This window comes from Miniopterus natalensis, chromosome 5 (genome assembly GCF_054644295.1).
Source record: "Miniopterus natalensis isolate mMinNat1 chromosome 5, mMinNat1.hap1, whole genome shotgun sequence".
NCBI classification, from domain to species: domain Eukaryota; kingdom Metazoa; phylum Chordata; class Mammalia; order Chiroptera; family Miniopteridae; genus Miniopterus; species Miniopterus natalensis.
Genome location: NC_142085.1, coordinates 35,520,376 through 35,544,572, shown reverse-complemented (window position 1 = coordinate 35,544,572; position 24,197 = coordinate 35,520,376). Strand labels below are relative to the sequence as shown.

The following is a 24,197-nucleotide window of genomic DNA, read 5'->3' as shown; positions in this document are numbered from 1 at the left end:
TGCTTTCTTAACTCCTAACTGAATTTATTTCCTTTTGTCTTTTACACTTGGCTCAAGGAAGTCAGAACTAACCAAATGATCAACTCCTAGCAGCACCTGACTTTCATTAAATCTAAATAGTTTATCCGAAGAAGCTATTTTATTTAGATGCAATGTTTTTTAAAGCTTTGTAGCTTTTCACGCAACCACGACATTTGAGGTCACACAAGATGTGAGCTGGCCACCTTGTGTAGAAGGACGAATAGTACGCAGTTACAGTTTTCTGCCAGGGTTGCTCACACTCTGATGGGGGAGGTTGTTTCAGGACTGGTGAGAAGGTCTGGGGGAAGTGCTCACGAAACCTGTGGGTGTCACCCAAATAGTCCTTTTTGAAGAACCAGAATCAGTCAAGAAGGCAGAAGGAGGGCAATGCACCCCTCTTCCGCTCCTAGGGATGGCTTCAGTGTCTGGGCTCCTCAGCTTTGCTAGTGCAGAGAGGGTAGTTAGTTGTCTGTTGCTTCTCACTTTTAATGTTAAAATTTTTTGAAGGCATAAGCTCTTGGGAGATTTAAGTAGCCCATGTGAAGTTGCTTCAGGTGCCCCATGTGTTCCTTGACAGAGTTTTGAGGGCAAAGCCCCATCTTATCTTTGTATCCCTTGCTTTGAGCTTGGCACTGTACAGGCCCATAAAAGGTGACCTTTACGTGTGTTTTACTTGCCTGGCTCACAGGGATCTAAAGGAGAGGATTCAGATGCAGTGTTTCTGGCTCTTTGCTGGACACTGCCTCTCTGCTTGAGAAATAGTGCAGGTGGAGCACTGCCTCCTCTCTCTCTGCCCTTATCTGGAAGGGATTGTGAGGGTTTTCTTCCCTTAAGTCCACTCTCCCTACGGCCCATGTGCAGTCCCAAGTGCTGGACAGTCAGTGCAGATTCAGACCAGGTATCTCTTTCCCCCCCACAAGGTAAATCAGCAAGAAGATGAAAGGGAAACACTCTCACCTGTCGCTAGGAACCTAAGCAAATCAGTGAAGAGGCCACTTTTGCCTCTAGAAGGTGAGGGCTGGGCCCCAATCTAAAGTTTGGGAAACCAGCACCTCTTCCCTTGCCTACCCAGAACCTTGCAGCAACCTTGGGGCGAGCATTTCTATAGGCGGCTAATTAAGGGGCACAAGGAAAGTGTATGTCACCTTCACACTGGTTCTTCTCTCCTGTCGCCTCTGTCAGTCCTGGGAATCAGACAGACCAATGACACTTTTCAAAAACTCACAACGGTTCGCTCCCGGCTCTAACTCTGACCTCCGACTCCAGGGCTCGGCCGGCCGCTAGAGCGCGCTGTCGGACAAGAAATCTGAAGCTCGGGAGCCTCCGGGAACGCAGGCGTCGGAGGGAGAAGAGGTGGGAGCCGCAGCTGCGGGAGAGGGGTGCAGCTCAGGGGTATAACCTCAGGAGCATGGGCCACAGAGAGCAGCCACACTGAATAAATGCAACCAACTCTGCCTCAGTCGAGAAATATCACCGCTTTTTTTGCAAACATTAGCGGATTCCAGGGGGACTGGATGTGTTTGGATTAGCTGGTGGATGCGCGTCTGTGCACTCCCCCACCCGGGTGTCCCCTCCTTCCTCCTCTCGTCCTGCTCTGGAAACTTTGCGTAGGAATCCTTTCTCTGAGGGCCAGAGGACGTGTGCAGCCCTTGGTTTATATGCCCTACATTCCTTTGCAACAACTATTTGCGAATGCACTGAGTCTAAGTACGTGAGCGAGAATGCCTGGAACGCGAGAGGACGGCCGCGTGGGTCCCCAACACGCAGCTCTGGTTTGGAGACAGCGGCGCGAAGCGCGTGCTCTCGGGCAGAAGGCTCTTGCACCCAGTTGGCCTCCTCCAGCCTCAGCGCGGGAAGCCAGCCACTGCCCTGGGCTCCGCGGAGGTGGACTGCCCGCGCCACTCCCGGCTAATAGATGCATTTGCAGCTCTCAGCCAAATGAACAGCAGGGAACTCTTTTTAAATTAAGGATATCAGCACCCAGGGTTACATTGCTCCCTAGTCAACACCATCATCACAAATAATAAAAAAAAAAGTTGCAAAAAAAGAAGGAATGGCGCGCGCACCCCCAACCTCCACCCCGGGCTAAATGCAAATTCCGGGTTCCCCAGGCGGACGTGCTGCGGTTCTTTCCTAGACCAGGGGTGGGGGTGTGGGGGTGTGGGGGTGTGGGGGGAGGTCGCGTCCCAAGGGAGGCCCTGGTCGCTCTAGGCCTTTCCAGGCGGCGGCGGCCAGGACGTCTGCGGGTGCGCTGGGAACACTACTGGGCGCCGGGAAGGTGGCTGCGGGGACTTGTCCGCTCAGCTTGGCCGCGGAGGCTGCCCTCCTCCCACAGGCGCCTGAGAGAGGGGAGCAAAGTGGGGCTGGTGGGGGGGGGGGGGCGGCGTAGAGCAGACCAGGGTGCGGAGGCCGATGCTCTAGAGGCTCAAAAACCTTGCGCCCTGCGGTGCCAGTCAGGCGGATCGCCCGGGACGCGCTCGCGCCGGCGGCGCGCGCCAGGCACCGGCTGTGAGAGTCTGAAAGGGAAAAGCCTGCGCTGTGCGTGTGTGGGCTCCTCGTGCGAGCTGCCCAGCTGGACTTCGAGTGGGCCGTGTGTACTCGGAATGTGCAAAGGTGGCGAGTTCCACTCCCCCCCCCCCCCCCCGGGTCTTCTCTGCCTTTGGCTGGAGGCAGCCTAAGCCTGGGGCTGAGAGCAGGGGGCCGCCCTGCAAGTTCCTGTCCTTCTAAAAGCAAGCTCGGAGATGATCACGCTTGAGGGAGGGACGGCCAAGTTATCAGACGTCAGGTCAAACAGGGAAGAGAGGTTCACGTTGGCGACTAGACCTCCGCTAGATCGCAGGCGGTTAGTTACGGGGACGCCGCCGCCGCCTTCCCCTCCATCCCAGGTGGCTCAACCTTGCAGGGGTGACCCTGGGCTTCAAGAGGCCAAAGGGCGGAGGGCGCGTGCTGAGCGCACAGGCGTGTGCCACCTGAAGCGCTCTTCAGATGCCACAGCCTAAGAGCCCCGCGCTTCCTCCGGCGCGTCTAGTACAATTTGGCAACTCTGAGTGCCAGGCTCGCTGCTCGGGGCCAAGGGGTGGAGTGGAGCGGAGAGGAGGCGGCAAAGAGAGGAGATGCTGCTGGCAGAGTGACAGCCCCACATTTGGCCTCCATCTCTCCAGCGCCGGGGGGAAACTCGCTCCCCTCCGTTGCCTTGAGCCCACAGGGTTTACAGGGCAGAGCTTTTGGTCAGAGCCCTCCACTCGCGGCCAGGTGTTGCTCTGGCCCGGGTGAGACGTGTCCACCGTGGACGGAACCTGTTCCTGAACGGCTTCCCGTCGGGAGGACCCCTAGGTTTCAGAGCGGGTGTCGCCCTCTGTCTCGGCTCCTACTCAGCCTCTCAGTTCCGTCCCGAAGCGCCCGGGGAGAGAGACGCGGCTGGGAAACCCATCGCGTCGCTCGGCACCGCGCGGGCGGCCGTCCGGGTTTCCAATCGCCGCTCCGAGACTGAAACGGACAGAAGGCAGCCGCGTGCGCAGACAGTTAGTTAATGGAAACGCTGTAAATCGGTTTTAAGTGCACCCAGGACGGAGGGGGAGGAAGGTGTAGAGGGTGACCATGAGGGATGGGGCCAGGCTGAGATGGGGTCGGTCACACGTTCGTGCAGCTTTGCAAATGAGTCGCTCCTCTCCCTCCCATGGTTCTTAATTTAGAAAAATAAATTCATTAAAGAAAATCGCACGCACAGGGAAACCCGAGCTCCCTAGCCCGCCCCAAGCGGAGGCGCGCGCGGCTTCCCTTGGCAGCGCACCGAGCTGCGGCTGTCCCCCGCCCCGCTTCCTCCCCCCCCCAGCTCCCTGCACCCCCTCCCCCGCTCCCCGGCGGGGCACTGCTACTACCGCGATCGCCACCTCACGCCGAAGGAATGCTCGAAGTATGCACACGTTCCCAAAAGTAGACCTCCTTCACCGCCGGAGGAGCATACATCACCCCGTGGCAGCCGTCCACCTTCCCAGGCGTTTCGTAACCGAGTAAACTGAGAGCTGGGAACAGCCCTCTATTAAGTAGCCCGCGGCGCGGAGCCTCTTCTCACTCGGCGAAGGCGAGCCGCCCCAGACGCGTCCGCACGCCCGCCGCCGCCGCTCTCCCCGCGGCCTCCCGCCTCCTCCGCCTCCTTCCCGGTGGCCCCGACGCTGCCCTACTCTCGGCGGCCGACAGGTACCCCCGGAGAGCTGCGCCGACCGTCGGGACGCGCGGGGTCCCGGAGCGCAGTCTCCTGCGACGTCGGAAACCCTCCGCGGCGACAGCCTCTACCTGCACCGCAGCCGCCCCAGGTCGGTTCGGCTTCCAGCCCCTTTCCCTCCACCCATCCCTCCCCAAGATAACTAGGGAAACTCGCTTTCTAGCCTGCTGCTTGCTCCGCCCTCAGCCATTAAGGATCCCGGGCGAGGACCGTTTGGACTTGTAAGTGTGGAGATAGATGTGCCTGGGACTTGCCAGGTACATTGGGGTTTTGCGATACATTTGTATCTTTGAGAAAGAGAGAATTGTAGCTTTTCTTAAGAGCTGATGCCGGCGGCCGTGTGCGTAAAGCATCCCGTTCCAAGTTGCTCTTTGTAAGATGACTTTCATCTACAGATGTTGTCGACTTCAGCGAAGGGGGCGACCGGTTTTGTGGCCACCGGGCCCCTCATTGTCTCGCGACTGTAGTTTTGCCGGGGGTGCCGTCGCGCAGTGCGGGCGCAGGAAGGTATTTTGGTGACGCACGGTGTGGAATTCTTTGGAGGGCCGACTGAGAGCTCTGCAGCTCGTCCAAGCTGCCCGGGTGTGTGTGGCATCTCGAGACAGATTCCTGGTCGAGTGTTCTGGCTCGTTCCTTTGCTTTTCAAAGCATCCGAGATGGCGGGTTAGTCTAGTTCTAAGGGAACTGAGCCTTGGCCGAATTTCCCTAGCTTCTGGAAAAGGTCCCTCTCCCGACCTCTTCCCGAATGCAGGGGTGGAGGCCCCGCTCGGGGACGGTGGAGCCTCTTAGGTAGATTCCATCCCAAACCCTAGAGAGTGCAGGGATCAGGGAGTGTGGGCGCCGGGTCCATTCACGGATCGGAGACCGGTAGCCAGGGAACAGAAAAGGTACCTCAAATCGAGCGCCCTCGGGGACCCTCCGGGGACCATTTCGGGGCTTTCCAGGAACCCCCTGCCCCCCACCTCAGCCCTGACCATCTAGTATGCTGGTATGCTGGGGTTGGGAGGGGGCAAAATAGGAAATGAGAGCTAAACTCGCCCTTGACCGGCGAATGTCAGGGTTGTGGTGGGTAGGGGAGATGGGCGCCCAGCGTGGGATCTAGAAGGACCCCCGAGGGGTGGTGGTGGTGGGGAGGCTTAATTTCCTTTTTAAACTTTAAATTATGGAATTGGCCTCTTCCACTGGGGTGGGGAGGGGGCGAGCTGGCAGAAGGGGAGGTATCCCAGAAGACTCCCCGCCCCCCCCAACTGACTCATTTTCATTCATGAGGGTGAAGTGGGGGAATCCTCGCTGCCACGTAGGGGCGGCCGATTTCAGACATTTATGTCTAAGAATGCTCAATGAAGTGTTGCTAAGCATTCAGATAAATGTTTTGGCTAAAAGGAGAGAAAACTTAAGGGGAAAAAAAAAAAAAGACATATGGACAGAATGCCTGGCTGGCTGGCTGAACTGCCTGTATGTTCAGATCCCCGGCCGCAACGTGATTCATTCTTGTCACCGAACCAGGCAGCCGATAGGTGGCGCTCTAGACCCAGACAAAAGCGCCTCCACTGCTCAGGTTTTTTTCGTAAGACTAGCGGTTTTAAAAAATATCTGCACACAGCTTTTCGGTGGGTAGCTTGTCTGCCTTTAACTTTTCGCGAGCACGACTGCCAGCGGAGTTGGAAATTATTATAGCAAAGTAAAGGCCAGATGACGGGAACAATGGGCCAGCCTCACTGCTTGCTTTTCACTGATGTAGAAGAGGGTTAGAAATGTCAAACAGTTGTTAATTAGGGAGAAAGAAATCGCTAGAGCCCTTGGATCTCCAGAGCAGCGCCAAAATTTTAATTTTGGCTTCAGAAAAAGTGCTCCGGGCAAATTTGGCGCGGCTGCTTAGCAGACATTTAAAATGCAATTTACACTCAGGCTGAGGAAAGCTGCCCTGATACATTGTGCCAATAATTTGGAAAGACCTGGTTGGAGCTTGTCAGGTTTTTTTTTTCTCAAAGAGGGCTCGACCTTTGGCTCATTTTTGGATTCCCAAGCATGAGGCCTAGTCTGTTGCCTTACAATAATTTATGTACCCAGAGTCAACTCTCTTTTTATGTTTTACCTCTGGAAGCTTCCCAGTTCAGTTCATTGCTAGCAGCTTTTGTCTCTGGATTGGACCTTAGAATGTTTTAGAAGACTCCCTTCTGCCTTCATGGATTAAGCACCTACTGTGTGCTGGGAACCACAAAAGAAGAATAAGCCTCTTTGTCTTTAGGAATTAATAATCTAGTTACAGAGTCAGGAAAAATCAGAATAAGACATATTCTCTGGGGTACATATATGTGTAATCTTCTGGGATAAGTGACCAGTTAAATGAAAAGATTAATTATTACTGAGAATTTTTATAAACAATATCATTGGGAAACAGACAAGAAAGTTTTGTCTCTTCTATTGCTCGTCCCTTTTTAATTATGTATTTTAGAATTGTTTTCCCCTAACTTTGGATAAAGGATTTATCAGATGTGAAGACAACACAGCTCGCAGGAGGGTCAGATTTCAGTTGGACCTTACCTACTTCTGTATAATCCATTTCAGACCTAAAGAGCTGCATATTTGTAGGCAGAACAAAATGAAGAAAAAAGAGAGTAAAAGAGGTTTATTATACTTTTCCAAATTACCCTGAGACCACTAAAGTACAGTTACCTAAAGAGTTCAGCAGCTAGGAAAAAGTGGCCGGCCAAATAAAATCCCCAGCTGGAAGAGGCATTTGGTTGAGTCAAGGATAAAATGACCTCTGAATTAGCCATCACCCAGGCAGGATGAAGTCATGTGGGGCCTGGTAGGGCCTTCACCCTGGATGCTAAGCTGGACCAGCCTGAGGAAAACAGGACCCTCTTTAAACTTGAAACCCCGCCGAGGGCCAGGGTGAAACTGCTCTGGATGGACGTGACCTCCGCTGCTCCACGACAAGCCCATTATGTGCTGGGCTCTGCCCTGTTGGTTATTAAGGCGGATCTGGTTGGGCCCTGGCCCAAGGCCGGGTTCCAGTTCTAACCTGGTTCTAGGCCTGCCCGGCCCGGTTCTGATGCGGCCACCGCTTCCTCCCGCAGATCCCTTCATGCGGCTGTGAGCTCCGGGGCCCAGGCCAAGCATGAGGACCCGGCTTCCCCCAGCGCTCGCCATCCTGGGCGCCGCCCTGCTCCTGGCTTCCACTGAGGCAGAAGGTAAAAAAGACTCCTCCCGCACGCTCCCCAGGGACGATGCAGAGTTATAGACCAGAAAAAAAGAACAAGTGCATCTTCTTTCTATTGCTTGCTCTGTTTCCCCGCACTTTGTCTTTTCTCCAGGGGTTCTCTCCTCCAGAGAAACCCTCCCTTCTGAGGTTTGTCCGTTTCCCAGCTCTCGGGTCCAGCTCTTTCGTGCTCTGCTTAACCCATTCCGTACAGTGCTGTGTGGTCTCCCTGCGCTTGTCCCTGCGGTGTGCTGTCCACACCGCCACCGCGCTGCGCCTGCGGAGAAGACCTGCTGGCGGAGGGGCGCCGCGCCGCTGCGCCTCACACAGGACCCCGGCCACCCGCGCGCCCCGGGCGCGGCGGGCGCGCTCCAGCGGCTGGATCCGCCTGGCCTGGGCCGCCACCTCGGGGACGGCACAAAAATAAAAGACTCCAACAGCGCCGGCTCTGCGCGTCTGTGTGTTTTGTGGGGACCTCCGTCGGACAGGCGGACGGTGGCAAGGAGAGACCCCGAACCCGGGGTGTGTTCGGAAGGCCCAGGGCTGGGGCTGGTTTTGGTTCGCGTGGCTCGGAGTCGCGTGGCCCTGGCCCAGCCCTGCGCAGACGGGTTGGGTCTGGGCCAAAGTCCCCCCCCAGGAAGCCAGTGGGCACCAGGCCAGCGGGCACCACCTCCCCTCCCTGTCCTTCCAGCGTCAGGTCTGAGCGCAGAGCTGGTCAGGGGCCGGGAGATGGCTGGTCTGCGCCCCCGGGTCTGCAGAATGGCTCTGAGGAGCCTCCCCTCTGAAAACGAAGGACTTTAGACAGATTTCCAACCTCACTTCTTTTTCTCGTGTGCACTTGCTGCCCTAAGTTCTCAGTATTTGCCAAACAGGCCATTTCTATGCATTAACCCAACGGGCGTCTGCATGCCCTCAGTTATCACCAAAGACCCGGCAAACTAGATGCTCTTGTCAGGCAAGGTGAATGGAGCAATGCCGTAACAGACAGCTTACACTTCTCCTTGCTTTTCAATAAAGAGGTGCCCCTGGTGGAGTTAAGGCCACTTGTGGAAGTTCAGGGTGGGCTCTGCCTTTTCAGAGGTCGTGGGAAAGAGTAAAGCTGTTCCGTGGCAGCGCTGAGATCTTCAGACACTTTCTATTGTGTTTACTTGTCTACTTCAAGATCGCAGGTACAGCCAGTTAAGGTTAGGAAGGGCGGAGAGTCTCCCAAATGTATGGCATGTTTAAAACAATGACAGAAACGTGCTGGCCCTTATGGGATGACTGTGTGTGAATGGAGAGGCTTTTCCAGCGGCCTGTGGGAAGTAATGGTCAAATGAGGCTGCCTTGCCTGCTCCTCTCTGGGTCATCGTCAGGAAGGGATTTTATTGGAGGGACTCCGGAAACCTTACTAAAGATATTTTTAGACAGTTCACTGAAGTGGCCTATTTAGTGCTCATTAAGAAAATAGCTGTTTGAAAATCAGAAAGATTTGAGGATTCGTAGGAAAAGAATTGGGTTGGAAATGATGTAAGTGGAAAAACTCAGTTCTGAGTTGGATAATGGGTGGTTAGCAAAGTGCAGTTAAAAAAGAACATTTTATTATCTATTACTGATTATTTCCATATTTCTCACATTTTGTCTTTTTAATTTGTGTTTATTTCCATATGGTGCAGCTCTTTCTTTTGCTTTCTTAAGCTGTGTCTTTTTTAGCTTCTCACCCCCCTTTACATCAGCATTTAATAATTATATTTTATTAGGATTCATTTTTTTCTTTATTCTCTAGTTTGGAGCTGTCAAATAGAAATATATTGTGAGCCACAAATGCAAGTCACATGTAACTTACAATTTTCTGGTTGTCACATTAAAAAAGGGGAAAAAAGCAGGAAATACTAATTTTTATAATATATTTAACATAACTTTATGTATCCTAATATTATCACAATATCGTTTCAACATATAATCAATGTAGAAATTATTAGTAAAATATTTTACATTTTTTTGTACTAAGTCTTTTTAAAAAAATATGATTTAATTGATTTCAGAGAGAGGAAGGGAGAGGGAGAGAGATAGAAACATCAGTGATGAGAGAGAGTCATTGATCGGCTGCTTCCTGAATGCCCTCTACTGGGGTTCGAGCCCCAAACCCAGGCACTTGCTCTGACCAGGAATTGAACCCTGACCTCCTGGTTCATAGGTTGACGCTCAACCACTGAGTCATACCGGCCGGGCTGTACTAAGTTTTTGAGGTTGGGTGTGTGTTTTACGCTTGCAGTGCATTTCATTTTGGACAGGCCACGTTTCAAGTGCTTGAGAGCCACATGTGGCTGGGGGCTCCTGTCCTGGACAGCACAGCCTCTGTGTTAACCAAGAGCCTGTGAAGGGCTAACAAAATTTGTGGCCAAGACCTTTCTGGGGACACTGGGCTAGAAAGCGAATTTCTTTGAAATATTTCTGTTGGGGACGTTTCAAAATTTTAACTTGCACCCGTTTCCTGCTATGTCATTTTAATTTTAGTTCTAAAGTAGCCATAGTTACTTTCTTTCCCTTTTGCAATTCATACTTGTACTCTTGTATTTCTACTATTTTCCAACTGTTTTCTATTTACTTAATTTCTTATATGTTGAAAACCCAATACTTTTTTTTGATACTACTTAAAAGGTTTGGCATTCACTTTTTGCATTTCTTTTTTTAATAAGTGGTACCATTTCATCTTGTTTTCCTTCTATCTACTTATACAAGGAACTTTACTTTTCATAATGTAGTAGTTTGTTCAATAGAAATAAGGGTGAAAGTGATTTTTTGCCTTTTGTATTCGTAATTTTTAGCCACAACACAGACTTTATTAACCTTGTCACTTGGCCAGTACAATGTATGACCTAGAATTATAATATATAATGAACAATTTGATATTACCAATTCATTAGTGAGTTGAGGCCATATGCTTTAACTGTCTTGTGTTTAGGTTAAGAGGCTAATTAATATATGTTTTTATAATCTTATGTCAAATTTATATCAGAAATTTCAGACTAGAGAACTCACAGATTATCTCTTCCAATTCTCTCCTCTTCCACATGAGAAAATGAGGAGCAGAGAGGCTGAATAATTCAGTCAACTAACATGGATACTTAGGAACAAGCATAAGCAGACAAGACCCAGATCTTCTAGTCCTGATTTAGTACTAGCTTGCCCATACTGTACTTTCTTGCTCGAAAATTGGCCAACCCAGTCAGTTTAATGAGGGAATACATAATATAATGCGTATAAATGATTCATTACTTGTTTGAAATATGAACTTTTCAACTGGCTATTTTTAATATCTTAGAAACACAAATGAAATTAACATCTATATCATAACAAAGATTATTAAATTTATAGTAGCTTTGGGTGGAAAATTTAAATTAATGCCTATTGAATATAGTAAAATCACTCTTTGCACACTTCCAAGTTCTCTACCATTAGGGTAGCATTGTTTTCAGTGTTATTATCACAAATATTAGACTAAAGTTCTTACTAGTTTATCAAGGTTACATTTTATAGTGTTTTCTCAATTTTTTTTTATATTCAACATATTTTATATACTTACCAAGACTTTTTAGGCTATTCTCCTCCCACCTGTCCATCTTTCCATCCATCATCCATCCATCCATCCATCCATCCATCCATCCATCCATCCACCCACCCATCCATCTCTGCACAGTTGGTAAACTCTTGGATGTCTCTTCCCTTTGGGTACCATGATTTAAAATAATTATTTTTTAAAACTTATGTATCAAGATAGTCACTTTAGTTTTAAAATTACTTGAACCATTGTGTAAAGTTAATTTGCCAAATTCTATCTATATCTGAATTGGAGATATCTGAGTACCATATATTTATTATTGAATAGCATCAAATAATAGTTTTTTGTAGAGTAGAGAAATAGATATATATTAATAGTTAACTATGTACAAATAGTGGTTTTTAAAGTTAATCTTTTACTCAAACATTTCTTATTCTTTACATTTAACTCAGTTTGAAAGAAAATTGTATATGTTGAGTCAGACCATGGAATGGGAGCTTTGCTGCTTATTAGCTGTGTGAACCCATCCGTTTCACTGACTGCCCTATGAAGCGAGGATAATAAGAACCGCCATGCTGAGTTGTTATGAGAAGAAAAAGAGACAATTATTAAGTGTTTGGGGGAACACAAGATGCTGTTTGTCACAGTACAAGGGCGGATGTGAATTATTTTTATGTAAAAGAAAAGATTTCCAAAATTAATGAAAATACATTTTGCATTGATTTAAATTGATAGGGTCCATTCTCACACCTACTTTGTTATCTTTTTTTTAAAATGAAACAAACCAAAAATATATAAATAGCATGGCAATCCTGAAAGGTCTTATATGTGACAAAAGTGGCAAGAAGGAAAGCGGGGTGGGCTGTCTGTTGTACACATGCCGGTTGGCCCTTCTTTCCTCCTTTTGATCCCTAAGTACCACATCTGAGTTTCTGTGAACACCTTAAATTCCTCTGAAATGTTAAAGACTTTTCCCAACAGTCAATTTTTCAGTTTTTCTGGAATCCTGGTCATTTGGAAATCAACAAGGTGGGCCCTGCTGCCCTTCAGCAGTTTTAACCTAATGTCTGCTGCTTCAGGTCAATTTCCTTACAAGGTTGGTGGTACTGTTTTTCCATGTACTGATTTTTTTTTAAAAGCATGCTCAGGCCAGTTGTGTCTGCCTTTGCATTAAATTTGTCCTGAGCCATTGCTACTGGAACAATATTTTATAATGATATTCTTCATAGCTATTGTCCTATTAACATTTGTTGCATGCTTGTTATATACTAAGTGATGATGACAGCTGAACCTCGAAATACGGTTACAGACAGCAGAATGTTGGATAATTAAACGATGCATGTAGATTAATAGTCTAATCTCACTGCCTGTGTATGGATAGTAAGACAATAACCTTCATTCCATTACTAGTGTGTCCAATAAAAATAAAAAAGCCATCTCCTACAGCTGTAAGCAGCAGTCTATTAAAGCAAATGGTTGCTTAATTTGTTTTACTTCCATTAAAGCATATTAATATTACATAAATTGCTAACCCCAGTTAAATTCTATGACTCATGTCTCAGAGCTACTGCTGTATTTCAGTTGACCTCTGTGAAAACCTGCAAAGAAATTTTAATCTCTCAAAAATTCTGACTCACAAGGAAGACTTTCAGACTTAAACACTTTCAGAAGAATATTTTGAAAGTCTTCTTACTTTGTTGACCTGCTTCAAGAGTAATAATAATTTGTAATGCATTGACCATGCACTGACAGTGAGTCAGTACAATGCTGCATGATGAGGCATGAACATTGCAGAGAGAATATCATTATAAAATATTTCTGAAACGTCTTTGTGTAATGACTATTGTACATGGAGGCTTTTGTTCATTGTGGGAAACTAAAAACAAGTCAACATTTCATTGACACATGCATGATGCTGTACAGTTTTGTATGTAAACTATTTCTTTCTGTACTTTTCGATTATTCCTTTCATTGACTTCTCCAAGTTTTTATGCGCAGTCATCGCTGATCCTTCTTCACTGTTTTCTTTAAGTTCTGTAAATAAATGTCCATAAATATACATTGATGTTGTCTTTTCATAATTAACCATTGTTTTGTAGAGGACCATACTGGCATTTTAATTTAAAATGCCACTTCTAGTATGGAGTATACCTGCTGCAAAGGAAAAGAACAGTGTTGGTTTACACCTTGCAAGCATACAGCAAATTGGTGTAAACAGGCAGAATATTCCTTTTATAAACATCTGTATACCACTCTTTATATATTTATAAATTATTAACATCTCATTAGTAGCTGAATATTTTTATATGAATATGAATATACATTAAATGTATATTTACTTGTGAAATATAAGTGCTAAATTTCCTATGATTCCTCCTTTTTATTAAAGTACAGTTTCATCTCTGCCACAGATTGAGATTTTTCAAACAAAAATTAATAGCAAGACTTTGATGCAGAGAATGAACTACAAACATAATTGATTCTTTCCTACATTATGGAAAGAAAGTATTATGTCAATGTTCTAAATGAATGTCCGTGGTTGTAAGCAGGTTGTGATATGGCATGCCTATTCAAAATGCACTCAGCATGTATTGAAATTCTTTTAATTGTTATGTGAATTGTTTGCATATGTGGTTATTTTATGTGATCTCATTGTACTTGTATGTACTTGTATCCAAACATGTTTCTATTATGCTTGATTTTGCTGGCCATTCTTGGATGACCTAGCAACTCAAGAATCAAAAGTGTTTTGTGCTGTCTTCTGTAATATGTATACTCTCTGATGTTTTGTCATATCTCGTCAGCTTTTAATTTTATTCTTATCCAACAAGATATCTTTTATATTTGTTGGAAACAAATTTATGCAAAGACAATTTAGTAAGCTTTGCTCAACACAATTCTTATTAATTAAATGGACCATTTTCTGAAGTCGGAAAATGTAACTGATATCAACTCTCTCTTTTGCAGTTGAACCACCTTCAGACTTGAATTTTAAAATTATAGATGAAAATACTGTTCATATGTCATGGGCAAGACCAGCTGATCCAATTGTGGGTTACAGAATAACAGTGGATCCTACGACGGGTAAGTTTTGTTTTTAGGAACATCAAAGATAATATAATCCAGTGTGCTTCCCTCTTTTCATTTTATTATGAGGAATCTGAGATTTAGAAAACCTGATAGATTTAGCCAGATATTTGGTGGACTCAAGTCTCCAGACTTCCAGCTAGCACTCAGTTATATTTTTATAGTGTTGAGCTTTAACATGGTTTGTTGTGCTAAACTGTTGTTATTAAAAATGGGCTTTGTTTTTTAACCTGATCAGAATATTGCTGGTAATCTTTGATTTTATAAAATAGAATTTTCACTTCTTGACATTCTTCTTGAATTAGTTAATATTTTCAACCTGTAAAGTGTCAAGTGATAAAGTGAGTTGTTATACCTTATCCCGTGTCCTACACACTTCAGTGTTCAGGAAACATTGTTCTGGGATAATGGTGAGGTACTGTGACAAAAGACAAGAATGTACTTTGTGTGGATTCTGTAGATCCCAGCCTAGGATTCTGGGGGGGGGGGGGGGGGGGATGGCTTCGGTTCTCAAGAGTTATATTTAGTGTTCATGATATTGCCCAAGTGTGGAGAACTAATCTCTGCTGGTTAACTTTTAGACCTAACATGAAATGGGAAAATCACCGTTTCCACCAGCACTGACCACATGGTAGGAAGGAGTCTTGATAGGCTGATGGTAGAGATAATGTCAACATAACTTACCACCAGAGCTGAGTTTGTTTATGGATCTTAAAAATACCAATGATTTCTAATGTTGATTTATCAGAGAATTGGGAAACTATTTTTTTTTTTATGTTCTGAGAACTTAAAAAGGGGTCAAGAATTTATTTTTTTCTTTGATTTTTTTCTACCCATATATACTGGTAGTCAGCTAATTCATTCACTCCAAAGCAGAAAAGCAGCTGAAAAAGCATCCGCTCAGTTTCCACATGTTGTAATCACTGACAGAGCCCTGGTGTCTTTTTTGTTTTGTTAATCTTCATCTGAGGATTTTTTCCCCATTGTTTTTCAGAGAGAATGGAAAGGAGGGAGAGAAGGCGGGGGGAGAGAGAGAGAGAGAGAGATTGATGGGAGAGAGACACGTTGACCGGTTGCCTCCCGAATTTGCGGGGCCGGGAGCAAACCCACAACCCAGGTACCTGCCCTTGACCAGGAATTGAACCCGTGACCTTTTGGTGCCCGAGCAGATGCTCTAACAACTGAGAAACACTGGCCAGGGCAAGTGTCTTCTTGTTCCATGGGGGCCCTGGTTGGTTCTACAATGTTCCACATATAAACCCAGGAGCATTTTTCAGAGTTTTATTATATCTGTTCCCTTTTTTGATTATTTATGTTTTGATGAGATTTTAATATAACTAAAAATCTTAACAGGCACTTAGCCCTTGGGAACTACTGTGTTTCCTGATTAATTTGAAATTTAACATAATGTAGAAGGAAGTATATGAATTGTTAATATGTAAGTAAATGCTAGGTATGCTGCCCCTTGAAGAGTTTGCTACTTAGCTAATTAAGAGGAGCAAGGTGCCCATTAAGGTGTGCGCCCATCTGAGTGTGGAGAACGCATTGTTTCCACACTAATTGTTTCCCTGGGGCTTGTTTTTCTTGACCCGATTTTCATCCTCTTTTCTCTTTCTCTGCTCTCCTCCCATGCATAATTTAATATTAAATTATTTTGTACTTTATATCTCATTTATAAAATACATTTTGTTATTTATCATTAGTCTTCCAAAATAAGAAGAGATTTTTGGTTTGCTTTAATCTAGAAGAATCTGTAAGTCCTCAAACAAATATTGAATATGCTTGCAACAAGTCTATTTATTGAATTTCTAGAATTCAAAGTTTTGGTTTTGAAGAACAGTAAAACATAATATTTGGATGTTGTGAAAAATAGTATATAATGAATTTTTCAGATTTTGAGTGTATCTGGGAATTAAATTATATTGTGTTATAAGTAAAAATGTTTTGCTGCATTCATATTTTCCTTCCTATATTTCCAGATGGGCCGACTAAAGAATTTACCCTTGCAGCTAGTACCACTGAAACTTTATTATCAGACCTTATACCTGAAGTAGAGTATGTGGTGACTATCACCTCATACGATGAAGTAGAAGAAAGTGTACCAGTTATAGGCCAGCTAACAAGTAAGCACACATATACTTTCATTCTTTTTTTTTTTTAAATATGTTTATTGATTTCAGAGAGAGGAAAGGAGAGGGAGAGACAGATAGAAACATCAATGATGAGAGAGTCATTGATCGAGCCTGCAACCCGGGCATGTGCCCTGACCTGGAATCGAACCCCGATCGCCTGGATCCTAGGTTGACGCTCAACCGCTGAGCCACGCCTGGCTGAGGAGTACTTTCACTCTTTTAATATTTTTGCAGGAGATTTCTCCAACTTTCGCATTTAATCTGTTATTATGCAGAGCTAATTTATATCAGTATTAACTATTCTTCCTAGAATAGTCATTTTTATGATCCTGGCTATTAGTGGATATGAATAACTCATTCCTGATTTATAATCCTGGTCTCTGGAATCATTAGGAATGTTATGAATGAAAACTATTAAAAACATTAAAGTTTGCCAGGGAACAATGTTAATGTCTTTTTGAAATATATTTAAAACTCACTAAAAATAATTTAGTTGCACAGAAATGCTTATCCTGCTGTATTCTATGACCAGCTAGGCATGGACCATACCTTTAAAAGACAATGGTGAAAGACAATGTATTTATTTTATTTTTAGGAAGTATTTGTATGGGTTCATTTCCCTTTGTAATAATCACGTTTTGATTTAGTTCAAACAGGTGGTCCAACAAAGCCACTGGAGAAGAAACCTGGAAAAACAGAGATACAAAGTAAGTATGTTCCTTAATATTTTTTGCTTGGATTTGTAGAAGTCATAAATGTAATATGAAGGAGATGTTTCAATTATATACATAGTCTGATCCTATTTCTATCTTATTTTCTACAAACTTTATCTAGAAGCACAGACAATGTAATAGTAATGCGTGACTAAGCAGTTATAATATCTATGTTTTGACTTTCTGGCCAATTTTTCACTCTGTTTACTAAGTATTCTTTTTACTGGGAGTCTTTTGAATTTGTGTGTGTACAAATTTTTCTGCAGGATTTTGGCAGTAGGTGAAAAACAAACCCCATCACTGGACTTAACTCATATCTCAAAGGCAAAGTGACAGAAATAGGTGGCAGCTTAGACAAATCTGAGAAATGGAAGGCTGGAACATAAAGGAGATGCCCCTGTAGGGTTTTAAGCAATTCAATTGCCATGAAAATGCATGTCCAGGTCTGTGTATATGTTATGCTCATGTTTAGGGTATTGACATGACACTAGTTAACGGCAGTTGTAGCCTTTTCCAGAATCTCTGTAAGATATAACTGGTAAGTTGGTGCATTTGTAATCAAATGAAAGCAATTTTATTTAGTGTAGGTTTTGCAGGTTCTAGCCTCCTTTGGTCTTATACTGCTTTGTCTGACTTAGTGGGATGGACCCTTAAGGGGTTTCTTGGACTTCTAATTTTGCTACCTTGTAAAAGTTGGATTTATGACCCAGGAGACAATAAAAAGATTGTGAACACAAAGTCTCCTTTATCTGGAATTTTTCATTCTTGGTCACTCTTTATCATTCTTTCTGATGTCTAATAAACTGAAATGAAGTATGCAGTTACAATGCTAGTATTTCCCCTGAACCATCAATGTTTATTTTAAATCAAAGCATTATGCCAAATATTGACTTTTCAATAGACTTAAATTGGCCCATTAAATAGTGTGCAAAAATTATTTGGGCATGCAACTTGTATTTTGCTTGCAAAAAATTCCAGGACCCTTTCCTCCTCTCCCTAGGCAAATACTTTTTTTTATTATCCACCAACTGACCACAAGAACAAAAACATCTTCAGAAAATTCACTCAGTGTTGCCTTACAAATACAGATTTTCATGAAAACCAACCTGTTCCCCTGACCACAGAGAGTTATAAAAGCGAGTCTTCGCATTTTAGTAATTTAAGGATACCACGTGCATTTTTGCTTTTGAATTAAAATGCTTTTTCCCCACTTTGTTTAGTAAAAGTTGGTTTTAATTATCAAATTTAAATACACTGGTATTAATACGTTAAATACAAGATATTCTGGCTAACTTACATAATATTTATGCTTGCTTACAGTTTTTTAACCCTCTAGACTAACCCACTGCAAGCTTTAGATAATTATATTGTAGAATGCAGAGGAATGTTAAAAGATTTGTTCATTTCTTCAGTTCAACTGTATTTGTTTGAATGGCACAGCAATTGTTTTGTATTTATTTATTGCTAAATACCAAGGAGTAAAAAACACTTTGCTTACATATCTTTTTTTTCTTCTAAATATATCTTTATTGATTTCAGAGAGAGGAGAGGGAGAGGGAGAGAGAGAGATAGAAACATCAATGATGAGCGAGTCATCGATCGGCTGCCTCCTGCACCCCCCCGACTGGGGGTTGAGCCCGCAACCCGGGCATGTGCCCTCATCCGGAATCGAACCCCGATCGCCTGGATCCTAGGTCGATGCTCAACCGCTGAGCCATGCCCGGCCGGGCACATCTCTTTTTTATATCTCCCAGATGTTTTATATAATTTTTACTTGGAGAAAAGAGAGGTGAAGATATAATTTATAAAAATAGGTTGATAGCATAAATACTAGGGTCACATGCTCTTGGAGAGTAGGTCATCTATTTATCTCTTCTTGAATGTCTTATTTAGCAATTTAAAGATATATAGTTCCATAAATGCATCTTCATGAAGGCACTGAAATGCTTCTATGTGTGCTAATAAAATTTTATATTCTCTTGTGCATGTCAGTTGTGGGTGAAGACCAATGTGAAAATGTTCTAATGAACAAAATGATTTAAGGAGCCAACATTTTTGCAAAGTTAGTTTGTGTTCCTTTTATGATGGACAGATTTAATAACGCATCGTTAAAACATATCTGAAATGTATTTCAGAATGCTCTGTCAGTGCCTGGACTGATTTAGTGTTCCTCGTGGATGGCTCATGGAGTGTGGGGAGAAATAATTTCAAGTACATTTTAGACTTTATTGCTGCTCTCGTGTCTGCTTTTGACATTGGGGAAGAGAAGACAAGGGTTGGAGTCATTCAGTACAGCTCTGATACCAGGACTGAATTTAACTTAAACCAGTACTACCAAAGGGATGAGCTGCTTGCTGCAATTAAAAAAATCCCATACAAAGGTGGCAACACAATGACAGGTATGTTTCACGAATTTTGTTATTGTTGAAAATAATTGAAAGATCTGCTTGGGAAAGAAATGGAGCATTGCCCAATTATGTTAAATAATTTTGAAATCAGTCACGTAGTTTTTGACTTTAGCTGAATTGTCTAGCGCAGGGTGAATAAATCTAGTATTGCTTTTCATTTCAGGGGATGCCATTGATTACTTAATTAAAAATACTTTCACGGAAACTGCTGGAGCAAGAGCTGGCTTTCCTAAAGTGGCAATTATTATCACGGACGGCAAATCCCAGGACGAAGTGGAAATCCCAGCCAGAGAGCTTCGCAGTATCGGGGTGGAAGTTTTCTCTTTGGGTAGGTCAAGTTTGGTTATTTTCGTTGTAGAACTTTTCAATACTTAATGCTTAGGAAGACGAAGGGTTGACTCCTCAGGGAAGGACACTGTTAGAAGTGTTACTGTATTTTACATTGTGGTATGAAGCCACGTCATCTCTGAGTAAAAATTCGGCCTGTTTCTCTCACGCAGCTCCCTTAGCATATGCATTAAGCGAGGCCGTATTCGTGCTCTTTGCCAGCCCTCTACTTTTCAAAGAATGCCGGGCCAGTGATCCTAATAAAGATCCTCCTTGTATTATCATTAAGTGTTTTTTATGTTTCCTGTATTATGTAATCCTTGAAGAATTTCGAGAGTTCCATCCAGCTCATTCAGGACTCTGGAAGAAAAAAGTATTATCTTTACAGATGGCAGGGACCAATGATGGCATGGCTGGGATGAGGGCCCACTCTGTTTTCCTGACTGTTCGTTTTCATCTTCGGCTGGCCACTTGATGCGAAATTATAAAATGTCTTTGTCACTTGAACAGTTGCACGTTCGTTTTAAAGGAAAGCGATTCTGGTTTATGACTGAATAAATATTTAAAAATGTGTTCACTCGTGAAAGACCGAGAAGATGAAGGCCTTTCCCAGTTCAGCACATTTCCCTTGTCACTGTATCCTTTCCTTTTGTTCCGAAGGCATTAAAGCTGCAGATGCGAAAGAGCTCAAACAGATCGCCTCCACGCCTTCTCTAAACCACGTATTCAATGTGGCCAACTTTGATGCAATTGTGGATATTCAGAATGAGATCATCTCCCAGGTGTGCTCAGGTGTTGATGAACAGCTCGGTGAATTGGTTAGTGGGGAGGAAGGTGAGTGCACTGTTGGGTGTCCTACGTGTTGGTCCTTCCTACTGTTCGATAGCACTTAGAGCTGGACAGCTGCCCAGGAGCAGTCACAGTTACTCCACCGTGTACTCCAGCGCGTCTCTAACTGTGTGCTGCACTTGTATTGGCGTTTAGTTACTCAACTTGTTGATGTCGTTTGCACTGTTTTTTCCCCCCCTCAGTGGAACATTAAGTGATAAAATATTTCTCCCATTGTAAAGTTCCTAAAAAATCTTTTTAAAACAAGCTTGACTTGCTCTTTTTCTCTAAGACCATTTTGTACAACATTTTAAAACCAGTCAATGTGATCCTCCCGTATCTGGAAAACTTCCTTATTTTTATAAGCTACTGCTTCTGAATCCATGGGAGAAGAGAAGGCATTTCATAGCCATCCTTTTGGGCGTTAAAAAGTCACAGTTTCCATGATTGTTCTCTTAGCCTGAGAATTGACAAGTGATTAAAGATAAGTTCTAAATAGCTACATCTTCAATTACATAAACACTTTAATCTCCAAACCCCAAGCATTTTGGCAGTGTTCATCGGCCTTGGTTCTGTTTCAGGACTCCTTCTCATTACACATAGGCTCCAAATCTTTTTCTTTGCTTTAACTGTCTATTGTCTGATTTTTTTGACTGGTATTAGTACAAAATCCATCCTCTATCCCACTTTTCTCTAGCTGACCTCTCTTGACTGAACCTTCTAAGCGTTCTAGTTCCTCTGCCTCTTCCCTGCGGGCATGCCCCAGGGCAGGCCAAGCTCCTGCTGTGCCACAGTGTGAACCGCCCCTGTCCGGGGTGCCAGCCATGCCCCAGGTGTGGTTCACAGTCTCCTCTCTCTTGCTGGAATTTTCCTGCGACTTCTGCTCCCTGTACTGTCTCTGAATCGCTCAAAAGATTTGGCCAGACTTCCAGCTGGCACATCCATTACTTCTCTCCCACGATTTCTTACTTCTTCAGACATCAGTTTTATGTGATACATCTGATCGCCTTGTTGAGGAGCTGATGAGTAAACTTGTACTTGCTTTATCACCTACTTCTTGCAGGCTGACGTAAAAATTAGAACTGTATCTTCTGGGAAATTGATTTCACTGACAACATTAAAATTTTTGAAGATTTGGCCTGAAGTATCTTAAAGTACTTTATATTTTTTGTTGCATACATGACTATGTTGTACTTTGAGTAAGGATAGAAATTCTTTAGGTTTCAATATTTGTCAGTGTGCATGTTGTAAACCATTGTTTTACCTCTCGGTGTCATAAACATCGTTGAACTATTTTTCTTACCTTGAAATAAGTGGGAATGAAACTTTAAAATAATAAAAGCCTGTCATTTTGGGCTTACTGGCTGAATTCTTGATCTTTCTTGGCATACTACAGAATATCTTTAAAGATTATATATATACAGTTTTAAAATATATCTTTATTGACTTCAGAGAGAGGACAGGAGAGGGAGAGAGATGGAAACATCAATGATGAGAGAGTCATTGATCGAGCCCACAACCAGGGCAATTGCCCTGACCCGGAATCGAACCCCGATCGCCTGGATCCCAGGTCGACGCTCAACCGCTGAGCCACGCCCAGCTGGTCTAAAGATTATATTTTTATTCTTATAGTGTCATTAAAAGGGAACACTTTTCTGAAGACTTGAGTAAGCCATTGATTTAACAAATATTTATCGAGTACTTAGCTTGATACCTGAGAATAAAGGTAATGAGTAAAATACCAAAACCAAAATGGAAATCTTGGTCCCAGAGAAGAATTAGGCATCAGATGTCTTATCATTAATTTCTTCCAAGGAGTTTCTTTTTTCCCTACACTTCTCTGCTTCCTGACAAAATCTGGCACTGAGCCTCTCTCGGTTTGCTGGGCACGGGTGGAAGTGAAGATTGGGGCTGGGCAACTTTTCCTGATACATTCACGATTAATTTGAATAAGGAGAATAAAGGAAATTAATAGGGTTGCATCCCACTGTTTTAAATCACCGTTCTGCTTGTTTCTTTTTAGTTATTGAGCCTCCCTCAAATTTGGTTGCCATGGAAGTTTCATCCAAATACATTAAGCTAAGTTGGACCCCCTCTCCCAGCCCAGTGACTGGCTATAAAGTCCTCCTTACGCCGATGAGCCCCGGCAGCCGGCAGCACGCCCTGAGTGTGGGGCCTCAGACGACCACGCTCAGCGTCCGCGACCTCTCTGCAGACACCCAGTACCAGGTCAGCGTTTCCGCCATGAAGGGGCTGACGGCCAGCGAGCCTGTTTCAATCATGGAGAAGACTCAGCCAATGAAAGTTCAAGTGGGTAAGTTAATAGGTAGATCGCTGGGCTTGGAATACGCGCGGGCCCCTTTGATAGTAGGCCTTACTGATTCAGATTTAGTTTTCAACAAAATATTTGAAATGTTTTTTTTTTAAATAAGCGCGCTTACTAAGAAAGTGAGATAGCTATATTTTAATGATTAATTCATACTTGGTGAACTTCATTTGGCTTTCTTTCTTTTTACAGAATGCTCACGTGGTGTGGATATAAAAGCGGATATTGTGTTTTTGGTTGATGGTTCTTATAGCATCGGGATTGCCAACTTTGTTAAAGTTAGAGCCTTTTTGGAAGTTCTCATAAAAAGTTTTGAGATTTCACCAAATAGGGTACAGATAAGTCTCGTTCAGTACAGCCGGGATCCTCATACTGAGTTCACGTTGGAAAAATTCACCAAAGTTGAAGATATAATTGAAGCAATAAACACCTTCCCCTACAGAGGAGGATCTACGAACACTGGGAAAGCAATGACTTATGTCAGAGAGAAAATATTTGTGCCTAGCAAGGGTTCAAGAAGCAACGTACCAAAGGTCATGATTCTTATCACTGATGGCAAATCTTCAGATGCTTTCAGAGATCCTGCTATAAAACTAAGGAATTCAGATGTTGAAATCTTTGCAGTTGGTGTGAAAGATGCTGTCCGATCAGAATTAGAAGCTATTGCCTCTCCTCCTGCAGAGACCCATGTGTTCACAGTGGAAGATTTTGATGCTTTTCAGAGGATATCTTTTGAACTCACACAGTCCATCTGCCTTAGAATTGAGCAAGAGTTGGCAGCTATAAAGAAAAAAGGTTAGTAGTCTATTTCTAGTGTTTTCGTGAACAAAGAATTTTTGGTCTTAAAATAGTGGATAATATGCTTCTTCAGGAAAAAAGTAACTTTCCTATGTTATTGAAAACTGTCAAAATTAGTTTATTTTACTCTGAGATATGACTTTTTCCTAGACATTTTTGCTTTATGGAGTCATGGGATGTTTCTGGTCCTAGATCTTCAAGCAGAGCCAGATTTTCAACCAGCTTTATCACATCTATTTATCATATCCAGTTCAATAATCATTCACTGGGTGTCTACTGTGTGTTGGATTCTGAGCTAGGCCCTTTGAATTGAGAACATAGGCCCTTAGAACATAGTCCTGGACCTTGGAATTATTTTATGCATTCTCTTTCCAGGACCATTTTTCTTTTCTAAATGTTTTTATTGATTTTGGAGAGAGAGGAAGGGAGAGGGATAGAAAGAGAGAGAAACATCATTGATTGGCTGCCTTCTGGATTGAGCCTACCACGCAGGCATGTACACTGACAGGGAAGCAAACAGTGATTGCTTGTTTCCTGGGTCTAGTTCAACCACTGAACCACACCTGGCTGGGCATCTGGGACCATTTCT

The 24,197-nt window shown here is 43.8% G+C and overlaps 1 protein-coding gene across 2 annotated transcripts in view; it reads left to right on the top strand.

The window, feature by feature from the left end:
* Positions 1-4,148: 4,148 nt before the first annotated feature.
* The window catches only part of COL12A1 (collagen type XII alpha 1 chain), a 109,653-nt gene continuing 89,604 nt past the window's right edge, over positions 4,149-24,197 (top strand). Inside the window, exons 1-10 of one of the 2 annotated variants that reach the window (XM_087817478.1) lie at positions 4,149-4,334; positions 7,327-7,440; positions 13,957-14,073; positions 16,056-16,199; positions 16,856-16,915; positions 19,057-19,320; positions 19,493-19,657; positions 20,317-20,490; positions 22,508-22,798; positions 23,003-23,605. In XM_087817478.1, the coding sequence (XP_087673604.1) occupies positions 7,368-7,440; positions 13,957-14,073; positions 16,056-16,199; positions 16,856-16,915; positions 19,057-19,320; positions 19,493-19,657; positions 20,317-20,490; positions 22,508-22,798; positions 23,003-23,605 (1,891 nt within the window). In that variant the 5' untranslated portion in view covers positions 4,149-4,334; positions 7,327-7,367. The remainder of the gene's footprint in view (positions 4,335-7,326; positions 7,441-13,956; positions 14,074-16,055; positions 16,200-16,855; positions 16,916-19,056; positions 19,321-19,492; positions 19,658-20,316; positions 20,491-22,507; positions 22,799-23,002; positions 23,606-24,197) is intronic. The other variant, XM_016207375.2, reaches the window with a different exon arrangement.